The sequence below is a fragment of the Panthera onca genome, chromosome A1, assembly GCF_046562875.1.
Source record: "Panthera onca isolate mPanOnc1 chromosome A1, mPanOnc1 haplotype 2, whole genome shotgun sequence".
Taxonomy (NCBI): Eukaryota; Metazoa; Chordata; class Mammalia; order Carnivora; family Felidae; genus Panthera; species Panthera onca.
In genome coordinates this window covers 97,304,050-97,325,195 of record NC_138339.1, presented here as the reverse complement: position 1 = coordinate 97,325,195, position 21,146 = coordinate 97,304,050, and the positions used below count along the sequence as shown (strand labels likewise).

Sequence of the window (21,146 nt, the reverse complement as noted above, 5' to 3'; positions counted from 1 at the left end):
TCGGAAGCAGCCTCCAGGCTCCGAGCTCTCAGCACAGAGCCCGGTGTGGGGCTCGAACTCACAGACTGTGAGATCATGACCTGAGCTGAGGTCGGACGCTCAACTGACTGAGCCACCCAGTTGCCCCTGATTAGTCATATTTTTTATGATGAGTAAATCCTTAATGCTTTCTTCCCCCATAGATATACTGGGGTTTGGTCTTTTTGCAGCTGACACATTGGTAGCAAATGCTGTCATCTCCAAAACATGATGGTATTCATGATTTAAATCTCTTTACATCATGTATCCTTGTATTTCGTTTGACAAAGTGACAGTTCTCAAGATGCCTTGTTGATAGCCCTTTGACTCAGTTTGGTACCATCTTCATTCTTAAGATAATTAACTGTGAGCTTAGCCCCACACTAATTCTGGAGGACAGCTCATGATCAATGGCATGTTTTATTACATGAATGCTTCAAGAGCAAAGTGATCAGCATAAAATTATTCATATAATGGATTTATATTATTTGAAGCCTACTACACTGGGAAAGTTTACTCAATTAGGCATCTGTATTTGGATACAGCTTCTGAATCAGTGCTATATACACAAAAGGGTTATACAGAAATGGCTGAAAAACATGGGCTTTATTATACCATACTATTAATAATGGAAAAAGAAATCACACAGGCTGGCAGAGACTTTGATGTGACACTTGTACAATAACTAGTAAAATATTAGCTGAGCTCAAACTTGTCAATTGTTAACATAAAGCCAGTGAATATAGTGCTTACAGCTTAAGGCGTGTGTGTGTGTGTGTGTGTGTGTGTGTGTGTGTTGTGCGTGTGCGTGTGCATGTGTGTGCGTGTGCGTGTGTGTGTGTGTGTTTTAAATCTCTTAGGTACTTGGTCTCTTTGGGAAAAATGGCATGGCACATTATTCCTAATACTCTTGTAGAGAATACAGTTTCATGCTAAAGGCAGGGCAAAATCCAGACAAAAGTCACTGTATATTATAGACAAAAAGGAAACAGATTGGTGATAAATAAGAAAGCTGCTGGACTCCTTAACATATGCATATGTGCTTATTAAATAAGTATTTCGGTTTCCTCATTTCACAAAAAGATTAAAATACAGTAATTTTTCTTTGTTGCATTAAGATGTTTTTGGAGGACTAATTAAGATATACTCTGTAACTCTACTGTCATCTATTGATAAGAGACTAGGTAGTGTTACTGCACAGGAAAGAACTCTGTTTCTTGAGGGTTTCAATAAAATGCCAACAAAAGGAATAAAACACTATGGTCATAAAAATCTGCCTAAGAAAAGAAAAAAGAAAAGAAAAGAAAAGCCTATGGCTAGTACTGAGGCAATGGTATACATTCATATTTTATTTCTGTGTTAAGGCCATACTATGAAATTTATTATATTTATTTCTTCTATTCTACATAGGCCAATAAAAGGTCAACTCATCAACTCATTATGCCAACTCAAAGAAATGTTAATACTGTTCTACTGTTTTAACCTTTGAATAACATTTTCAACCTTCAGACAATTCATTTATCAGCTGCTTGACATTTCTTACAACTAAACTAATTTTTTAACTAGGTAAAAAATGTTGGATTTTAAGCAATAAAAAAAGAACACAAACTGGGATATTTTAGAACTCCTTGGCAATGTAATGACTTCACAAAATAATTAAATAAAAATCAGGATACTCTGTATTCATTAAATTGTGCCTTAATTACCAAATTATTTTTAAAAGTATTAAGTGGGTTATGAAATCAAGTCACTTTAACTCTACTTTGGTTGCTTATAAACATCTACCATATGTCATCTGTTAGGAATTGTTTTATTCCTTTGTGTAAAAATATAACACAATATATGACTTCCTTTGCTGAATGACTCATGAAAACTTACAGGAGAGAATTCAACAGTGTCAAAAAGCTCAGGTGAAGATGAAGAAAAACAGAATAGTTACTTGAAATAATGAGTAAAAGAAGGCACAGTTCCCTGCTTAAAAGGCTTTGAGCACCTAAAGTATTACAAAAAGGAACTATCTGGAACTGGATAGTATTTCCAGGATTCAATGACAGAAACCTTCTATCAGTTTTAATTGATATTATTGCCTGAAGTTTCTCCCAATGAAACTCTAGGACTGTTTTCACTTACATCAAACAGAAAAAATAGAGGTAAACATTAATTATAATCTTTAAACTCAAAATAACACACAATTGTTACACTTAATTTTTTTTAAAGTATTATTTCTGGCAAAATACTTAAAAAATGGAAGAAGATGACAGTTGGTGAGACAGTGTGATACAATGAGCACAGAGATCAGGTGGAAGGCACAGGTTGCATCTAAGGGCAGCCTCCTCTACACCAACAGGTGCTGTTGTATGTTGGAATAAAGGCACAATACTGCCAGATCTTGTGCTTTTTTCCAAGAAAAGTGAGGTTTTTGGGTTTGTTTTTTAATTTAAAAACATCTTGATTTCTATTTTTTAAAATTCTTTTCTTTTTAAAGAGTTTCTTCTTATTTATTTATTTGTTTATGAGAGAGACGGAGGGAGACTGGGAGAGAGAGTGCAGAGTCTGAAGCATGGTTTGAGTGTAATAGCCAAATTATGGAAAGAGCCTAAATGTCCATCAACTGATGAATGGATAAAGAAATTGTGGTTTATATACACAATGGAATACTACGTGGCAATGAGAAAAAATGAAATATGGCCTTTTGTAGCAACATGGATGGAACTGGAGAGTGTGATGCTCAGTGAAATAAGCCATACAGAGAAAGACAGATACCATATGGTTTCACTCTTATGTGGATCCTGAGAAACATAACAGAAACCCATGGGGGAGGGGAAGGAAAAAAAAAAAAAAAAAAAAAAAAAGAGGCTAGAGTGGGAGAGAGCCAAAGCATAAGAGACTGTTAAAAACTGAGAACAAACTGAGGGTTGATGGGGGGTGGGAGGGAGGGCAGGGTGGGTGATGGGTATTGAGGAGGGCACCTTTTGGGATGAGCACTGGGTGTTGTATGGAAACCAATTTGACAGTAAATTTCATATATTAAAAAATAAAAAAAAAAAAAATAAATGAAGCATGGTTTGAGTGAACCTGAAGCAGGGCTTGAACTCATGAACTATGAGATCATGACCTCAGCCAAAGTCGGATGCTTAAATGACTGCATCAGCCAGGCACCTCAAAACATCTTGATTTCTAAATGGTAGCAAAAGATTAAAAATATTTTAAAACATGAGGTGTATAAATACTAGTAATATACTATCGACTATTTTTTTTAAGTTAATTTATTTATTTTGAGATTGACAGAGTGTGTACGCTCAATGGATAGGCAGAGAGAGAGAGAGAGAGAGAGAGAGAGAGAGAGAGAGAAAATCCCAAGCAGGCTCTGTGCTGTCAGCACAGACCCTGAGACAGGGCTTAATCTCACAAACCGTGAGATCATGACCTGAGCTGAAATGAAGAGTTGGACGCTTAACCGACTGAGCCACCCTGGTGCCCCTACTATGGGCTACTTTACACTGTATACCTGGAAAGGAAGACAAACAGAATAGTATAAGTCCTCTCAGCCTTTGCTCTCCTCACTTTGCAATTTATGGAATGTAAAAGGAAACAGGGAAGGGGAGCTATGACTCAAAAAGGCAGACTAAACTCAGGCAGGGAATGAAGTTGGCCAGGAAGAGAAACAGAGGGAAGGTGATGAAGACAGGTAAAATGAGAGGCAATTTTGATTCTTGAGATCCATCCTTTCATCAGTACTGGTACATACATGTTACCACTGCTGGCACCCAATTCACTAAGGGCAAAGAAGTGCATTCATTTTGTGTAATAAATTCAGTTTAAAAAAGGACACAAACGTAAACTGACTATGCTGACAAATATAGTCAATAAAATAATATGTATTCTACTTTACTTTTAAAATAAATGTAAAAACTGAGAACAAACTGAGGGTTGATGGGGGGTGGGAGGGAGGGGAGGGTGGGTGAGGGGTATTGAGGAGGGCACCTTTTGGGATGAGCACTGGGTGTTGTATGGAAACCAATTTGACAATAAATTTCATATATTAAAAAAAAATTAAAAAAAATAAAATGTATTTAATTATCAAATATAAAGTTTTAAATGAGAATTAATATTTACCTATTGTATTAAAAACATGCATTTGCATGCCTACGGGAAGTCTTTTCCCGCCTACGTGGATATTTTCTATCTTTCGATCAGTAGTATTATTCAATGTTATTTGTACAGAGACCATCTTATCACCAAAAATACAAGGTTGCCTTGGAAAGAAATAATGGGCAGCTAGTCCTTTTCCACTCATTCGATGAAGCAGCACATGAGTTTTCACTGGTACAAAGACAGGAGTACTGACCTATTGCACATTGGAAAAACAAAGAAAGATGAATTAGTAAATATAGTTACTCTCTTTGAAAATTGTAGGATATTAACTCCTATTTTCCCTTAAGTATTACATAAACCACAATAACAAATATCATACTCACAGATATTAAATCAGAAATTATATAAAAACGTAAAGAAAATGCCTCCAAAACAGCATTAAAATTTTTCTATACTCAACATATATTAAAATATTTTGACAATATATACCTAATATATGGGCAGCATGGGGCATTAAAGACACGTGGTGAGATGAGCACTGGGTGTTATGTGTAGGGGATGAATCACTGGATTCTACTCCTGAAATCATTACTGCACTATATGCTAATGTGGATGTAAATTAAAAAAAAAATTAATTAAAAAAAAGAAGAGAATAAGCTGTCTGTCATATATACAATTTTTTTTTAGAATTTATAAACTTTCTTGTTAGTTTTTTCCCTAGGTAAACTATATTTGGGCATCTTGCTTATTTTCTTTAGTTTTAATAATTTGTCAGTTGATTTTCTCAGGTTTTGGAAGATGGTATCACCTACCAAAAATTTCCAATCTCAACTCCTTGAACTTTTTTCACCTTGCATTTCTTTCACTATAAAATGAAGACTATAACCTCATTCAAGGTGGTTTCTTCCTTTGCTTTAATAATTAAAAAGATCTTCCCTACTTTGAGCTCAGATAACTATTCACTTACAGTTTCTTCTAGACCTTTCATGGTTGCAATTTTTAATTCGTGTGATACTGTTTTAAATGTATTGACCTCTAAATTTAATTTTTTTGGTCCAAATACTGAACCAATTGTCTGCACATGATTTAATGATTACCTTTTCCTCAGTGACCTGTCAATGCAAATGTTCTGATTATTTACATATTTGGAGACATTTTTGGCCCTGATCGAGCTGTTAAACCAGTACCACATTGTTTTATTTCTTACAGTCCTACATTATGATTCAATTATTTGGCAAAACATAGTGTCCTTTATCACTCCCTCCCCCCCCCCCCAATAGTATTTTCTTGGCTAATTATCTGTTTATATCCTTCCGTTGAATTTTAGCCTCTTTTAGTTAAATTCTCCCTACAATCCTGAGTGAAATCAGAGGAGCATATTAAATGAATAAACACAGTCCTTTCTAAAATCATGTGATGGCTATCTTTCCATTCAAAGTCAAAGTACTGCATGTGGCTTGACCTGACATGGGCTAGCTTTTTAAAAAAATCAATTTGTAATTAAACAGGCCTAATCAAGATTTTTCCCTAACAAGTGCACTCTCCCAACCTAGGCTTTCTATTATAATTGTGAGTACATATTAACCTATTCAATATGTTCACCATGCCACTGATACCTGACGAAATTAAAGCTTAATAATAATATTAGTAATTTAAGATTCATCAACAAAAATCCAAGAGTTAAATATCATATATACAAAATGATGGGCAGTGTCTTCTAAGCATCATTAGAATATAGCACTCCTTGTCCAAAAGCTCAATTTGTAAGAGTGAGCAACTTAAAATAATCATCTTAAAAATGCACAAAAGAGTTTATTTATAAAATACAACAAATAATTGAGTGGATTTAAAATTTTGGCTATATAAAATAATGGGGCAACTGGCCTATGCATTCTATTTTGGCCTTTTGATGATGATAGCAATCTAGCATTTTAAGTTTTCAAAACACTTCTTCTAAGCTGAGGTTCTTTTCCACGTAAAAAGATTATTTTCAGGGGCACCTGCGTGGCTCAGTCAGTTAAGCATCCAACTCCAGCTCAGGTCATGATCTCGCAGTTACTGAGCAAGAGCCCCGCATCGGGCTCTGTGCTGTCAGCACAGAGCCCACTTCATATCGTCTGTCCCCCCGTCTTTCTGCCCCTCCCCCTCTGGTTCTCTCCTCTCTCTCTCAAAATAAATAAATACACTTAAAAAAATCATTTTCAAAACTCTTCTGTTTCAATGCTCACTCTAAGTTCTATTTTCTTTACAAATTCTAGAGAGTTTATCAGCATAACCCAAGACAGCAATCCCTAGCAGGGAACATTCATTTACAGATATAATGAACATCATAAAAATAAGCAAAGAGATAAAGAATTTGTGTGTGTATGCTTGCACTAGTGTGTGTGTATATATATATATATATATATCTCATATTTATAAATTTATAATCTGCAAAAATCTTAAATTCCCATGTCATTGAGGCTACAATAATCAACCTTAAACACAAGCCTTTATCTGGATAATTATAGTTTTCAGTATCTCATGTTTATTCCATCAATTACATAATAACATACTGGAAACATACTGGTAATTCTTATTTTATTTTCTTCATTGTTGCAGAGACACAAGTCTCATTAAATCATTAAATACATGTTGATGCAGTCAGTTTTTCATCTATGAAAATTCATTAAAGTTTGAACAACACATAATATGACAAAACAAAGTTGAAAGTTGGAGAGAGGCAAGTGTGGAGCAGTAGGAGAAAAGCAGAACAGAAGCAGGAGTTTGGTTTACACACAGCTAGGAATCTGCACTTAAACATAATATAAGGTGCTCAGAAATATAAGGAGCTTTATACTCTAAGTCACATAAGATTATCAACATGTCTTGGCTGGTTTATTCATTCTCTCTCAGTCTTACCCTGGGAAACACGGTACAAATATTTTTTTTTTTCCTACCCTGTCTCAAAATTCTGCACCTTTATTATAGTCATTAAAAAGATGTTAATGGATGTGCAAAGAAATAAATACATACTTTTCTCCACTCATTCTATCCACACTCAAATCAAGTTTAAGAAGCACTAATAAATTCAACATCTAAAAAAGGTCCTCTGTGACAATTCTCAAAGGTTATCTGTGATAATACACAGAGGTCTATGTTCTCTTCCCAATATAAGCAGCCTCATAAATGGCACTTTGTGGTAATAATACGTAGTTTTTAACTACAGACAAGGGCTAACTGGAAGTTTCATTTTTTTTCTTTTTAACGAATTTTCTAAGTTCATACAGATCATATAAAGTCTATTTCCCTCCACTATCTAGATGAATTACATAGGTGATATTTTGTTGAGTAAAACCAGTAGGTTCCATAAATCCTTCAAGAATTTCCATATGCAATACAATTAATCCTGATGGGAAAATAAGATTTTAGTTCAATATTTTGTATATCAGTTATCTATATTCCAGAAACATATATGATCTGTGGCTGCTTCTATTCTAAGATGCTAAACACTGAGAATGGCTTTTCTGACTTCATATTTTATAAATATCAATAATCTTACTAAACATACAAAATAAAAGATAAAAGATAATAAATTACAGAAAGACCTAGATCTGGGCTGTGAAAACGAGGGCTTACGTTTAAGAAAACAGGCAGATACTTAAGGAGTATGAATAAAACAGATCATCTTGGGTAAGGGTTGGCACATTGTAGCCCACAAGTCACATGTGGCCTACTTCCTGTTTTATCAAGTCTGTATGGAACACAGCCATACTCATTCATTTACATATTGTCGATGGCTACTTTTTTTGCTCTGCAATGGTAGAGCTGAATACTTACATACTTACTATTTACATACATATTTACTATCTGCACCCTTTACAGGAAAAGTCTGCTGGCCCAGGATCTAGGGGCACAGATGTTACATATTTCCCCCTCCCCTCCCCTTCTCTTGTTGGGAAATAATTCTCCATAGTCTCCCATGTTTGTGAACGTGTTCTGAGCAAAGGTGTTAATCTGGCTGTTCAAAATCTTTTCAAGGATGTTTGTATAGCAAACAGCCTTTGGAAACAGGAAAATGCCTTACTCTGGAGCAAAGTTTGGACAGATTTGCTAACAGCTCTTTATATCTTCTGTAAAGGTTCCTCCCTGTAAAGCAAAAGACTGCATGTAGTGTCATCACTTGGCTTTCATCATATCACCCTGTGGGAACTGGGGCTCAGAGAAGTGGCGCAAATGAGATTACTCTGGCTACTACTATTGCTGTGAGTAATACACTGCCCCTTGTCTTTGACACAGGAGTCTCATGTCTTTTACCAGTATCCATGAAATTGTCTTAGCAACTTGTTTGCTTGCAAGTAGGGTAACACCTCATGTCCTTCACAGTTCTTGATACCCATTTTGTTTTGATCACTCAACATTTCCCAGATTCACTTAACTCCAAATAGCTAAATTCATTTTTAGTACAACTATCATAAAGAGATGTGTAGTGGCAGCTGACTGAGGGGTAGACACAGGCTAAAAATCCAACTTACATTCAAGGGTGCCTTTTTGGAATATGGCAGAGTAGCACCATATGAGGTAGTGGCTTTGCTAAAGAAAATACTACTTTACAAAGCAGAAACTACGTTTTTCTTCTGACTTTGATTTGTGAAAGTCCATGCTATGACTTGATTGTTTCTATGAATTTCCTAGGTATCAAGATGTGTTCTGACAGCTGACAACGAGATGTCAAGTAAGTTCTATGACACTAAAGACTAAGAATAATTAAAATGTTTCAGGGTTGCTTTTATCTAGGTCATGACTAAAGTCATGGTCCTTTGAGGGAGCTTTCTGCTTAGTGTTTTTACCCTGTAGGATTATGTATGGGATTGTCTGCTTAACACACCCTACCATCTCCCAAGAGCCTTGCCACAATCAGTTCTTTAAGGAGCTCGCATGTTCTTATGCCACTTCGCGACCTGATCACAATTAATTGGTTCAGGAATAGACACCTGGCTCAATGCATTCCTTTCCCAAGATTTTTGGATTCAGGACCTGGTAAGTCAAACCTGTTTCTCTCAAGAGGTAAAATTTTGAGATTTAAAACTCTAATGTTTGTGGTCATATTTCCTGCCATACTGTTCAGCAAGAAATAAAGCAGTATCTAAGAAAAGCATAGTTGAGAGACAGAGTGTCCTGCTGGTATCTCTGGTCTTTATAGTTCTTGAATCTGACACATTCCAACCCTTGCTGAAGCTTGTTGTTTTGTGAAATACTCTAACGTTCCTTCCTGTAACTTTTTTTTTTTTTTTTTTTTTTTTTCTTAAGCTAGTTCAAATTGGGTTTCAATCTTTTAACTTCCCAACCAACTACTGGTCAGGATTAGTCAGATTTCATGACGCTATTCGAGGGAGCAGGGAATAAACTTCTAATGGGAGAATGTGCTCTCTTGCCCCTTTTCCTAAAGCCCTGGTTGATATGGAATGGAGAGATCAGAGACTCAGGTATGCCCTCTAATAGCTTGAACCATACGAATCTACCAACTCTACAGGTCGAAACAGTTGAATCAGCAACTCATATAGTTCAATCTAAGAACTTGCTTTGGTTCAAGACTACTTAGTCCTATCTTCAACAGAAAAGAGGAGTCCTTGATGTGACCATCCTAATTCACTGGAGCTCTACACTGAAGTTAGAGAGCAAAGCCCCTGCTAATAATAAGGTTATCATGTTGCCTTTCTCTCTTCTCTGACTCTATATGTCCCATGGGCATCTTGGGGAAAAAGGTGGTCTTGTCCAAGAATTGAGTATTCCAAGGCCCCCTGCCCAATGAGATCATCACTGTTTCAAATGCAAAGTAACCACTCATCATTAACTTACTCGCTCTTTCAACTGAATTTATCGAGTTGTGCCAACCACTATACTAAGGACTATGATACAGAGACAAAGACAGAGTAAACCAGTCCCCAAGGAGTTTATTGTTTAGCTGGGGAAATCTAAGTAAATCAACAAATCATGTGATAAATGCCATGACAGCAATAAGCTTAGTACACTAAGAAAATATAAAAGTCATAGCTGGCACCTGAGGGAAGGATTGGGGAGAAATCCATAATTACCTGAATGAACTATGTAAAATCTGACCACTTGTCATTCCCTCTACTGTTACCATCCTGGTCTGATCTACCACCATCTCACATCTGGATTATTCCAAAAACCTTCTAATTGGTCTCCCTGTTTCTACTCTTCTACCCTACTGAGCACAGACTGAAGACAACAGCCAGAACGAATCAGTTAAAGTTACAAATATGTCACCCCTCTGGTCAAAATCTTCCAATGGCTCCCAATTTCACTGAACTTTAAAAACCAAAAATCCCTATAAAGGCCTTTAAGATCCCTTTTGGCTTGGTCCCATTGTTTCTTTGACCTGATTTCCTATTACTGTTGAACCCATGACTCACTCCACTCAAGCTGTCCTGATTTCCTTGCTATTCCTTGCACACACCAGTAATGCTCCTACCATAGGCCCTTGGCATTGGTTCCCTCTTTCTGGAATGCCCTTCCTCCAGATACTCACAATGACTCAGTTGTGACTGATATTTGCTCAAATGTTACCTTCTTAATGAGGCTTAACCCATTTGCATTTCTCCTATCTGATTCCCCTTTTTCTTTTTTCCACAGCTACTTAATACCTAACACTACATAATTTGCTTATTATTATGTTTATTATCTGTCTCCCCATTTATTCCCCACTTTTATGTTCAATGTATAAAGCATAATTTTACCCATTTTCAGAGCTCAAAGCATAATTTTACTATTTTAAATGATTACAGAGGTTTGTGGATAATGTACCCCTAGTGTTGGTCCTAAGTATACTTTATTTGATGCTGAGTGCTCAATTATAACACTGTTCCTACAAATACAACAGTCTTATTGGAGCACACTGTGGTGATAAGTGGAGGTTACCAATATTAATATTTGTTGGTTTCAGGATAACACTTGACTAGAAATTTTCTATTATATGTATGTGTAATTGTAAACAAATAAAAAAATACCATATTTCCAAAAGGCACACAAAAGAACAACTTATTAATTAGAAGGACTTCTATGAAACAATCAATCATTTGCAGAATATCTAGTTTAAGGTAAAAGCATTACTTCCCATTAAATATTAAAACTTAAAAAAACTTACAAATGCAGGATCCTATAAAATACAATATTTGAAAACATTAGTTCTGATTTAATTATTTAACTATAATGTTCAAAAAATTAAAAAGCTAGCTGTATCATAAGGAAATGATATGGGTTATCTTCACTACGATTCTTGAGGCGGTAATTAGTTCAGTAACTGTAATAACTCTAAAATAAAAAGCCTCCTTCTAGAGTTAACAGAACAAAAAGCATCAAGTAACAATGAGATAATCCTCTACAAATCTTTACACAGCATATGTTTAAATAATAAAAGTCGTTTGTGTACTTTTTAGATGGTTTATGAAAATAACCAATCAATTCTGCAGACACAACATTATTTCTAAAGGAAATCTATGTGACTCATGATGCCTGTAGATACACAGAGACAAACCACACATATTTTATCAGTTTATTACAGTAAGCAAATAAGCGTGGAATGAGAGTGCACATAACTGTCTACTTAGCGCTTACTGAAACATTTATAAGAGCTGTTATCTCCCTAATAACAGACAGACAGCGTGCAATTTTAGAGAGGAGAAAAGCTTCATATTTTTTAACACTTCACTAAAAAGTAACTGAAGAGTGTAAAATGAAAAATACTCTGTGCAGTTAGCTGGTAATGGACCATATTATCAACTCAAGTTAGATTTATAGGATACAAACTAGTCACTAATAGTTATTTTATGACATAGCATGTCTGCTTTTTTTTGAGATTATTAAGATTAAAGTTGTAAAACTTCTTTTGAACATAGCCGTTCAAAATGATTGAATTATAAAATTTAAATGAGAATTGAAAAATAAAACACAGAATATCAAGTAAGTGCCTAAGAATAAACCTTGTTCAACATTTGCATTACTATTTCAAAGATAACACTTCCATGTAAAGCTTTATAAAACAATGTTTTTCAGCTTTTTATGCTTTAATCCACACTTAGTCACTTAATCATTTTTAAGTATTATCAATCTATTCTGTTTTTGGACTTCAAAAATATGAAGATCTGTAGTATATAAAATACTCTGTTTTGTTTGGCTTATTTTATAGCTGCATCTATTTAGATGTACAATTTATAAAAATGACCAGAAAATAGGTACAACAGAGATACAGTTTCACGTTTAAAATTAGTATTTTAACCAATGTCTCATGTGATAAGAGCTGTAATGCAGAAAGCTATAGTATTGTTTTATTTACCCAGTAAACTGTAGAAAGTGAGTCTATTTTACCTTTAACCCAAAGTATTGACACAATTACCTAGTATAGATAAAAAAAAAGAGGGGGAGGACAAATTTCCTTAACTCTTAGCACTAACTATAAACATAACTCAAGGAAATACATGTCTATCTTCCATAAAATACTGATTTTTTTTTTAAAGTTTCATTTATCTATTTTGAGAGGGAGGGAAAGAGAGAGAGAATCCCAAGCAGGCTCTGCACAGTCAGCACAGTGCCTGATGCAGGGCTGGAACCCATGAACCATGAGATCATGACCTGAGCTGAAACCAAGAGTCAGATGCTTAGCCTAGTGAGCCACCCAGGTGCCCCCATCAAATATTACTTTAAATAAATGGTTTATAAGCCTAAAGCTAACCTCCTCCTTACATATGTAAATTTAGGTATTCTAGAAAGTAATCATGTTCATTTCTCATATTTTATTTTACAATCAGTATATATTATTAAAAACGAGACCTTTTTACCTTTTATTTTGGTAATAATCAATATATATTATAAAAAATATATTTGCAGAAATATCTGAATACATTGTCAACAAACATTTAATGAGTATCTTACTTCATGCATGGTGTTAAGCAGACATTAGCAAACTCAACCGTTGGACCAAATCCAGTCCACTGTCATTGGAACACAGTCATATTCCTTCATTTATATATTGTCTATGCCTGCTTTGTACTCCAGTGGTAGAGCTGAGGGGCTGTGGCTTGCGAAGCTGAAAATATTTACTATCTGGCCTGTTACAAAAAAAGTCTGCTGACCCCCTATTATAGGATGCATGCAGTTCATATGGATGTTGAGATGAAGGGGAAATTACTTTCTAATAATATCCCATTCTTTCTCCTCTTCAAAGGTAAATCCATAAGCTTCACTGTCAATACATTTAATGCTTTTTATAAATCTGAAATCCAGAATGATGCTCATGTTCTTTTACTTACCACTTTCATGAAAAAATAGTTCCAGAACCATGGATAAAGACATGTTATTCTATTCTTAGGTATGTTCTGCTTTTTTTTTTTTTTTTAATTTCCTTTCTTACTTTTGGTTTAAGGGTGCTAAGTGTTTTCAAAGTGTTTAGCAAAAATGGTTACAATAATTGGTTACAATAAATTTCATTAGAACCAGATTTTACATAAGTACAAAACAATTATGTGTTGTGTTATCTAACAGATATGATAATCGTATGATCTTAATAGTTCTGTTCCTTTCTCTGATAATATCAATGACATAATATAAAAAAGAAAATGTTAGTGCCCTCTTCCATTGTAAACAAGCTCAGAACCTTGAATTATTTTCAATACCTTCTTTATTTCCAGCAATTAGTTGACAAGTTTGAAGTCCCTTGTTTTCATTTCCTTCTTTCCTGTCCATCTATCACCAGCTTAGGTCAGGTTATCATTCACACTTAAAGCATTTTTTAAAACATTTATATAAAATAGCAAAAGTAATGTAAGTTTATTGAAAATAATTTCAAACTATGTGGACAAATAAATAAAATCCCCCTCAGATTTAACCATAATTTACAATTTGGTGTCCTTCCTAATCTTTTCCTCTCTTATTTCTGCTTGTCCATTCAACTTGGTCTCCTTGTCTTTATTTTTTAAGTTTATTTATTTTGAGAGATATATATAGAGAGAGATAGAGATAGAGAGATAGAGAGATAGAGAGATAGAGAGAGAGAGAGAGAGAGAGAGAGAGGGAGAGGGAATCCCAAGGAGGCACCACAATGTCAGCACAGAGTCCAACACGGGGCTCAAACCCACAAACCGTGAGATTATGACCTGAGCCAAAATCAAGAGTTCTATGCTTAACCGACTGAGCTACCCAGGCTCCTCGGTCTCCTTTTCTTTAGATTTATTATACTCCAATCTGCACCACACATTTTCCTAGAGTGAAAAATCATTTTCCTAAAGTGCTCAACCCCCTATGTGCTCAGCAAACTGGTGGAAAGTGCCAGGTTTTGAAGCCAGATCGACTTGAGCTGAAACTCTGGCTGTGCAGCCTAACAACTCTTACTTAACCCTATGACACTGGAAAAATTATGCTCTAGATCTCAATTTTCACATCTGTGAAATGGGGAAACTGCTACTTATCTTTCAGGTTGTTATAAACCTAGGCCCAACATAAAAAAAATCCAAAGGAGTGAAGGGCCTGAGAAACATGACAGGAACAAGTAAGGAGGTAAGACAAGATTTCAGATTTGAAAGTACTGAAAGAGTGTGTAGGGCTGAAATCTAGTACGGGTGAAAGTTACCAGAACTGAACAGATGAACATGCTGTGAGGTTACAGCTGTACAGGTTGTTAAGATGTACATGGAGATCTCCCAGATAATGGTGGGCTGGAGAAATTATACGTAAGATGCCAAGATCTTCACTGAACACGGGTAGTGATTAAGAGATTCCAAGATGAGAATGACGAGGAAGGGAAGAAGGTACGATGGGATGGAGGTCAAAACAGGAAGGAGTATGAGGATGACAAGGGAATGACCTAGAAGTAACACTTGGGAGCCTCACGCAAATAATCTTGCTGGTAATAAGTGATTTTGTCAAAGACAGAATTATAGAGCATTATGAGTGAGGTCATGCTGAGAATGCTTCCAGTAGGACACTGAGACAGAAATGGTGGTTCTCAGAGAGAAACTACGCTATATAATATTACTTTGTAAAAGTACGTGAGAGAAATTAGTAGCTCTTCTACATAGTTTACAGAGGGACCACTCCATCTACACATTGGCCATGCTACTTCCACTTAAATGAACTGTAACTTAGGGGACAGAGGGATATGGATCTCATCTAGATGAAGTCCTAGAGGAAGGAAAAGAAGTACGTCTTAGTTGATGTACAAATTGGAAAGGCAGTTTTATTATGGCTACTTTAATTTTAAATAACAGGTCCCTCTAGGAACCCCGTCTCCAAATCTGATGGAGGTAGAAAGCATCCTTTCACATCACAGATGCCACACATACTATAAGTTGCTGAGGAATTCCTGACACAGGGTGAGGATGGGAAATAGTCCTTTGAGACCTAAGAACACACACACACATTTTTTTTTTCTGATCTGTGCATAAATATTTTAAATTCTTCAGTGAGGAAGTAGAAATGGGAAGGAAAACTTGATTTATGACGCAGGAATCCAAGAGTCTTTGGAGTTCACGTCTGTGGTAGCAAAGCCCCCTGATGAGCCACCCTTCTCTTCATGAAAGGAACTTGACTATGAATTTTTCTGGATCAAATCCTGGGATTAGGGTCTAGATGGCACTGGCTCATGTATTGTCAGCTTATACCTATTTTTGGCATGTGAACCATTTTTCTTCAGAAGCAACAAAGGCTATGACTTATTATCAAGCAGAGTTATGGTTAGCAGTAGTTAAGAAAGAAAACACTCGATTTTAAGTTAGAAGACCTTCAAGTTACTTGATGAGAAGAAAATCATTTAGCTTCTCTGGGCTTGAATTTGCAAAATAAAGGGTAACACTACCTAACTCATTAGATTTTAAAAGGACACAGTGAGAGGGGTGCCTGGATGGCTCAGTCGGTTGAGCGTCAGACTCATGATTTCGGCTTAGGTCATGATCTCACCATTTGTGGGTTTGAGTTCTACAACAGGCTCTGCGCTGGGCATGGAGCCTTCTTAAGATTCCCTTTCTCCCTCTCCCTCTCCCCTGATTGTTCTTTCTTCCTCTCTCTCTCAAAAAAAAAAAAAGATATAGTCAGTTACTGCATATGTAAGTATTTTGTAGATAAAAGTGCTCTTTAATTATTATTAAAGTTAATGTTTATTTGCACAAGTGAAAAAAATAGTGGCAGGACTAAGATTGGAATTTAATATTTTTAAGTGTCATTTCTGTCAAGCAATAAGCTACAATTCCTTAATAAATACAAAATACTCCTTATGATAAAAGGAAAAAAAAAAAGATCAGCGTGCAAACTGGTGGGAGATTTTTTTTCTCACCTTCAGAGAACTACAGGAAGTGGCAGAACCAGTATTTATTATTTCTTTCCAAAGATGATTAATAATTGAGGAAACTACCTTAAATATGATCTTAATTGTGAATCAGTATCCTTAGTCAAAAGAATTTTTGAAAGCAAATCAATAAAATGAGATTAGAATTATGCTTAAAATATCAGTTCTCTAATAAACTAGGTATGTGTAAGTGGATTTCAAGTGATAATTTCATAAGCACATCAAAAAGCAAAGGAATCTCAAGAGAAATCTGAATGCTATAACATCAGAGGAAGACTAACTACTATGCTGAGATATTTTATATGTATTTCATCAGTGTTACAGCGTTAATAAAACCTCTACTATCGACATAGCTATCTTCAGCACTGAAATTAGAGAATCCCACTTTTATTCTAGTTATAAGGAATTAACTCCTAGAATTTGAACATGTTGAAAAGAACAATGCAGACTATCACTTAAAAAAACAAAAACAACAACAAAAAACAATGAAGGTAACCTAAGGCACCTGGATGGGACACTAGGCGAGATGGTAAGGGACCTGGGTTGGAGTTTCAACTCAGCCATACACTGGTAGTGAGACCTTACCTAAATCATGTCACTTAGCTTGTTTTTCCTTTTCTGTAAATTGGAGCTAATTATACATATCCTGTCTGTTTCACTGAGTTCTTGTGAGGATAAAATGAGATTGTATATGTGAAACTGATTTTTAAACTGTTCAATAAAGGCATTATTGGGATTATTAGTAAATTGAGTTTTCAGTCAACGTTAAAACACCAATCTGTCAGATAACATAGGGTCATCAGGTTAGAAGTACATATCAAAAAGCTGAATCACCATTGGAGAAGGGCTTTTAAAACAATATTGCTGTATTTATTGATAGTACCATCCAAAGGCCTTTTAAAAAGTAATCCCTTCCCCCATGTCCTTTTTCCCCCCTCTCTGTTAGTTGTGGGTGAAGAGGACCGTTCTCTAAAAGGTTTCTAAATGATGTTGATGTTAAAAAATATAGTATCACCATTTAACAGCCTTTTAAAGAACAGTCCCTAGTACAGTCTTTGTTAACAACTAAGGGAGGAAGGGACTATTTTTTCAAAGGCTTTTAGAGGATGTTGTTAAAAGAATATATAGTGACATCATTTAAAAGCCTTTTAAATAATAGTTCTTCTTCCCTCCCAATTGTAATGTCCTTGGCTTTCATTTATTTTGTACTACAAGCTGAAAATGGACATGCCAACATATTATTGGCCACGGCAGGCATTTGTTGGATGGAGAACGATGTATTGCTTTTAAAAAGGTCGCTGTCCAGAAATAAATCCAATTCTTTAAGAACATAGTACCATTTCTACACAGGATATTGCCCACCTACCTTATCATTGAGTTGTAGTATCTTTTGCTTGTTTTCTCTGAATTTATTGAAGAAGATATCATGAAAACAGGAAAGAAGTCATAGGTAAGTCATTCCAAGATTTCCTGTGGCGTGAATATAGTCCTACCATCCATCCATCCACCGCTGCTTGAGTTAACTCTCCACTCAACTTACAACAAAGCCTAACTTTAGCTCCTATTCTGTCTTTATTAAATTATTTATGCCCACTATTCCTCTCATTTTAGACTTTACTCCACCAGGAGATAGCAGTGGACACTTAGGGATCCTCTCCACATTCCACTCCCAATGACAGGACAAATTAAGTCAATCATTTAGTTTAAACACAAAGTCAGACAGCCAGTAAGCTTTGAGAAGATTAGCTCTGACTATCTTTCACATAAAAAAAGAACTAATTCCAGTGGTATAATTATAGGATATGAAACAATTTTCTGTCTCTTCTTGCGTTGAGTCTTTTCAGAAAACTGTCATTTTAAGAACAGGTATTCCTACACCTAAAACACTTTGATGAAAAAAAACACAAGCCTTTAAAAAGTCTAAAAGCACAGCCCTCCAAATATACTGTATTTCAATTCTAAATTTTAGTGTGCCCCTCATTTTTTGCCAGTCTTGCACACAGAACTCACTTGTTAGCTCTTCATAATTAAGTCACAGTAAATCATCTGATTTGAAATATCAAATACTACCCCCCAACAAATTGCTCAGTTCAAGCCTCAATTTGTCCACACAATTCTTCCTGAACCTACTCCAGCCCATAATAATAGCCACATTTGATTTTGACATTTCCTATAATTTACTTTTCATATTATTACTTTTATGCATTTCATGTTATAATGACTTTATTTTTACGCATTAGGTAAAAATTACCCAAGTGCTAAGCCTGGGCAATAATTTCTTTTGTTTTTTTTTTGCATAATTTCTAAAAAAATATAAGTAAGTTTTTTTTTTCACAAAAGGCTTATGCAGTGACTCAGTTTCGAAAGCTTTTTAGCTTCCAGCCCTTGAATGGGAAATGTCACCATGTCTGGCAGTAGTTTCTCATTCATTCCCCCAAAAACAGCACTGAAATACAAAAAAAATACACACACACACACACACCTTTTGAATTGTGTTGCCTTAACAGCACAAGTGAGCTATTTGTGCCTAAATTATATCTGTGCCTAAATCATATTTGATATTTTATAGGAAACAGTTAAATATTTTAATATTTATTTTTAAGTATTTATTTTTGGGAGAGTGCAAGTGGGGGAGGGTCAAAGAGAGGAGATAGAGGATCCAAACTGGGCTCTGTGCTGACAGGGTGACCGCAGCAAGCCTGATGTGGGGCTCGAACTCATGAACCATGAGATCATAACCTGAGCTGAAGTCGGATACTCAACCAACTAAGCCACACAGGTGCCCCTAAAATATTTTAAAAACTGAAAAAAACTTCATGTCATTTGAAATGTTTTCATGATCTATTGAGATAAATCAATGTTTCACTGAGAAATACTATCATAATTTTGATTCTCATAAATGAAAGTTGGTAAGATATTGAAATAAAAATTCTAACTTAAAGAAACATCAAAAAGGTAACAATAGGAAGATATAAATATAGAAAATTTACTCTCACATGACTGATCTTAAATTTTGAATTTCTCTTAATTTGAGTGGTTATGACTAGAGTTTAAGTAAAACTGCCTGCTGCAAATAAGAATTGCTTGGTTGGGCAGCTGGTCATAAACTCCACAGCAGGGCTCCATCTGAATTCTAGAAATAATAGTGAGTGATCACCATGGTACAACCAATATCAAGATCAAAGAGGACATGCTTATGTGTGGTGCTGGGCTCTGGTTTTCCATCAGAATTATCTCCACGAATGCCATGGCCCTATCCTTCCTCTCCTCTGCCATCTCACAGGTGAGGTATGAGTATCTGAGTCATTTTTCTCTTTACAGGTTCTACAAGTGAGGTGGTATACAGAATAATGGCCCCCAAAGATATCCAAGTCCTACCCCATAGAACCTATGAATATGTAACATGCATGATTAGGGGGAATTAAGGTTGCTAATCAGCTGATTTTGAGATGGGGAGATTTTCCTGATTATCCAGGTGGGCCAGGGTCATCATACAAGTCTTGTAAGGATAAGTTAAGGAGGAAGGAGAGTCAGTGTTAGAGTGCCACAGTGTGAGTACAACTCCATCAGTCATTCTGTGGAAGATGGAAGGGGCCATGGAGCCAAGGAATGTGAGCAGTCTCTAAGAGTGGGGAAAAGTCAAGAAAAAGGATTCTGAGAGCCTTCAGAAAGAACACGGCCATGCTGATACCTTAATTTTAGCCCAGTGAGGCCCATTTTGGACTTCTGAACTGTAAGAGAATAATCAATTTGCATTGTTAAAAGCTACCCAGTTTCTGGTAATGTATTACAGCAGCAATAAGAAACCAATAAAGGTAACTGTGATATCTAGTTAAAAATTACTGTTTCAAATTCTTGTGTCGTAAAACCTATCTGTGGAGTCTATGGTATATGTTTGCATACATCTTTCAATGGCTGATCTGTGGTCTGAGAGGCATCAAAAATTCTGCCTTCCCTATAGTATATTCTCACTAGATTTAAGTTTCAACTAGCAAAGACACTAATAAATTTAAGTGGCTCTCAAACCTGGATAGTTATTTGTCACAATCATTTAGAGGACTGGTTTTTAAAAATTCCCTCTCCTAAATACCCCTGACATATTTTTAATGATCACATTGAGTTGGTTTTGATGCATTTGGTTAAATGATAGGTACTGAGAACCAATGAAAAACACAAAAAAGGAACTGTCTTCTAAAGGCTCCAATTTAACGTACTGCATATTATCTGAGACTACCTCTTAATCTTCTTTAGTTCTTATTTATAAGTCTTCCTGATAATAGATGCATATAGGAACATTTTACCTGAGTTCTACAGAAGCAAAAGGGGATTTTTTAAACTAGTAGTAGTCACAGACATTTGGCACAAAGCAGAGAAGTTTCAAAGGGGAAAAAGGAAAGAACAAGAAAAATATGAGAGGGTTTCGGTGGGGCAGAACAAGTTTAGGATAATGAAAACCTCGGTTAGGGAAAGAGAGTGGGTAGCTATTAAAAGAGCAATAATCCTAAAGAAACTCTCAAATGTTACATTTTTTTTCTAGAGCCATCTTTCTCTGAAACAAACACAATAAAAAAGTCAGATTTTTTAAAAGGTTATGTATACTATGTCTCCGGATCCAGATTCTTAAGCACTTTGCAACCATTTATGTCAAAGTTAATGTTATAATTGCTGGGATAAATAATGCAGGTGTACCCGAGGGTGC

General features: G+C 35.5%; 1 protein-coding gene across 3 annotated transcripts in view; it reads right to left on the bottom strand.

Moving 5' to 3' along the window:
- AP3B1 (adaptor related protein complex 3 subunit beta 1) overlaps positions 1-21,146 on the bottom strand; it is a 264,795-nt gene that overhangs the window by 32,563 nt on the left and 211,086 nt on the right. For all 3 annotated transcript variants that reach the window (XM_060635498.3, XM_060635493.3, XM_060635494.3), the window contains one exon: positions 4,135-4,366. In XM_060635498.3, the coding sequence (XP_060491481.2) occupies positions 4,135-4,366 (232 nt within the window). The remainder of the gene's footprint in view (positions 1-4,134; positions 4,367-21,146) is intronic.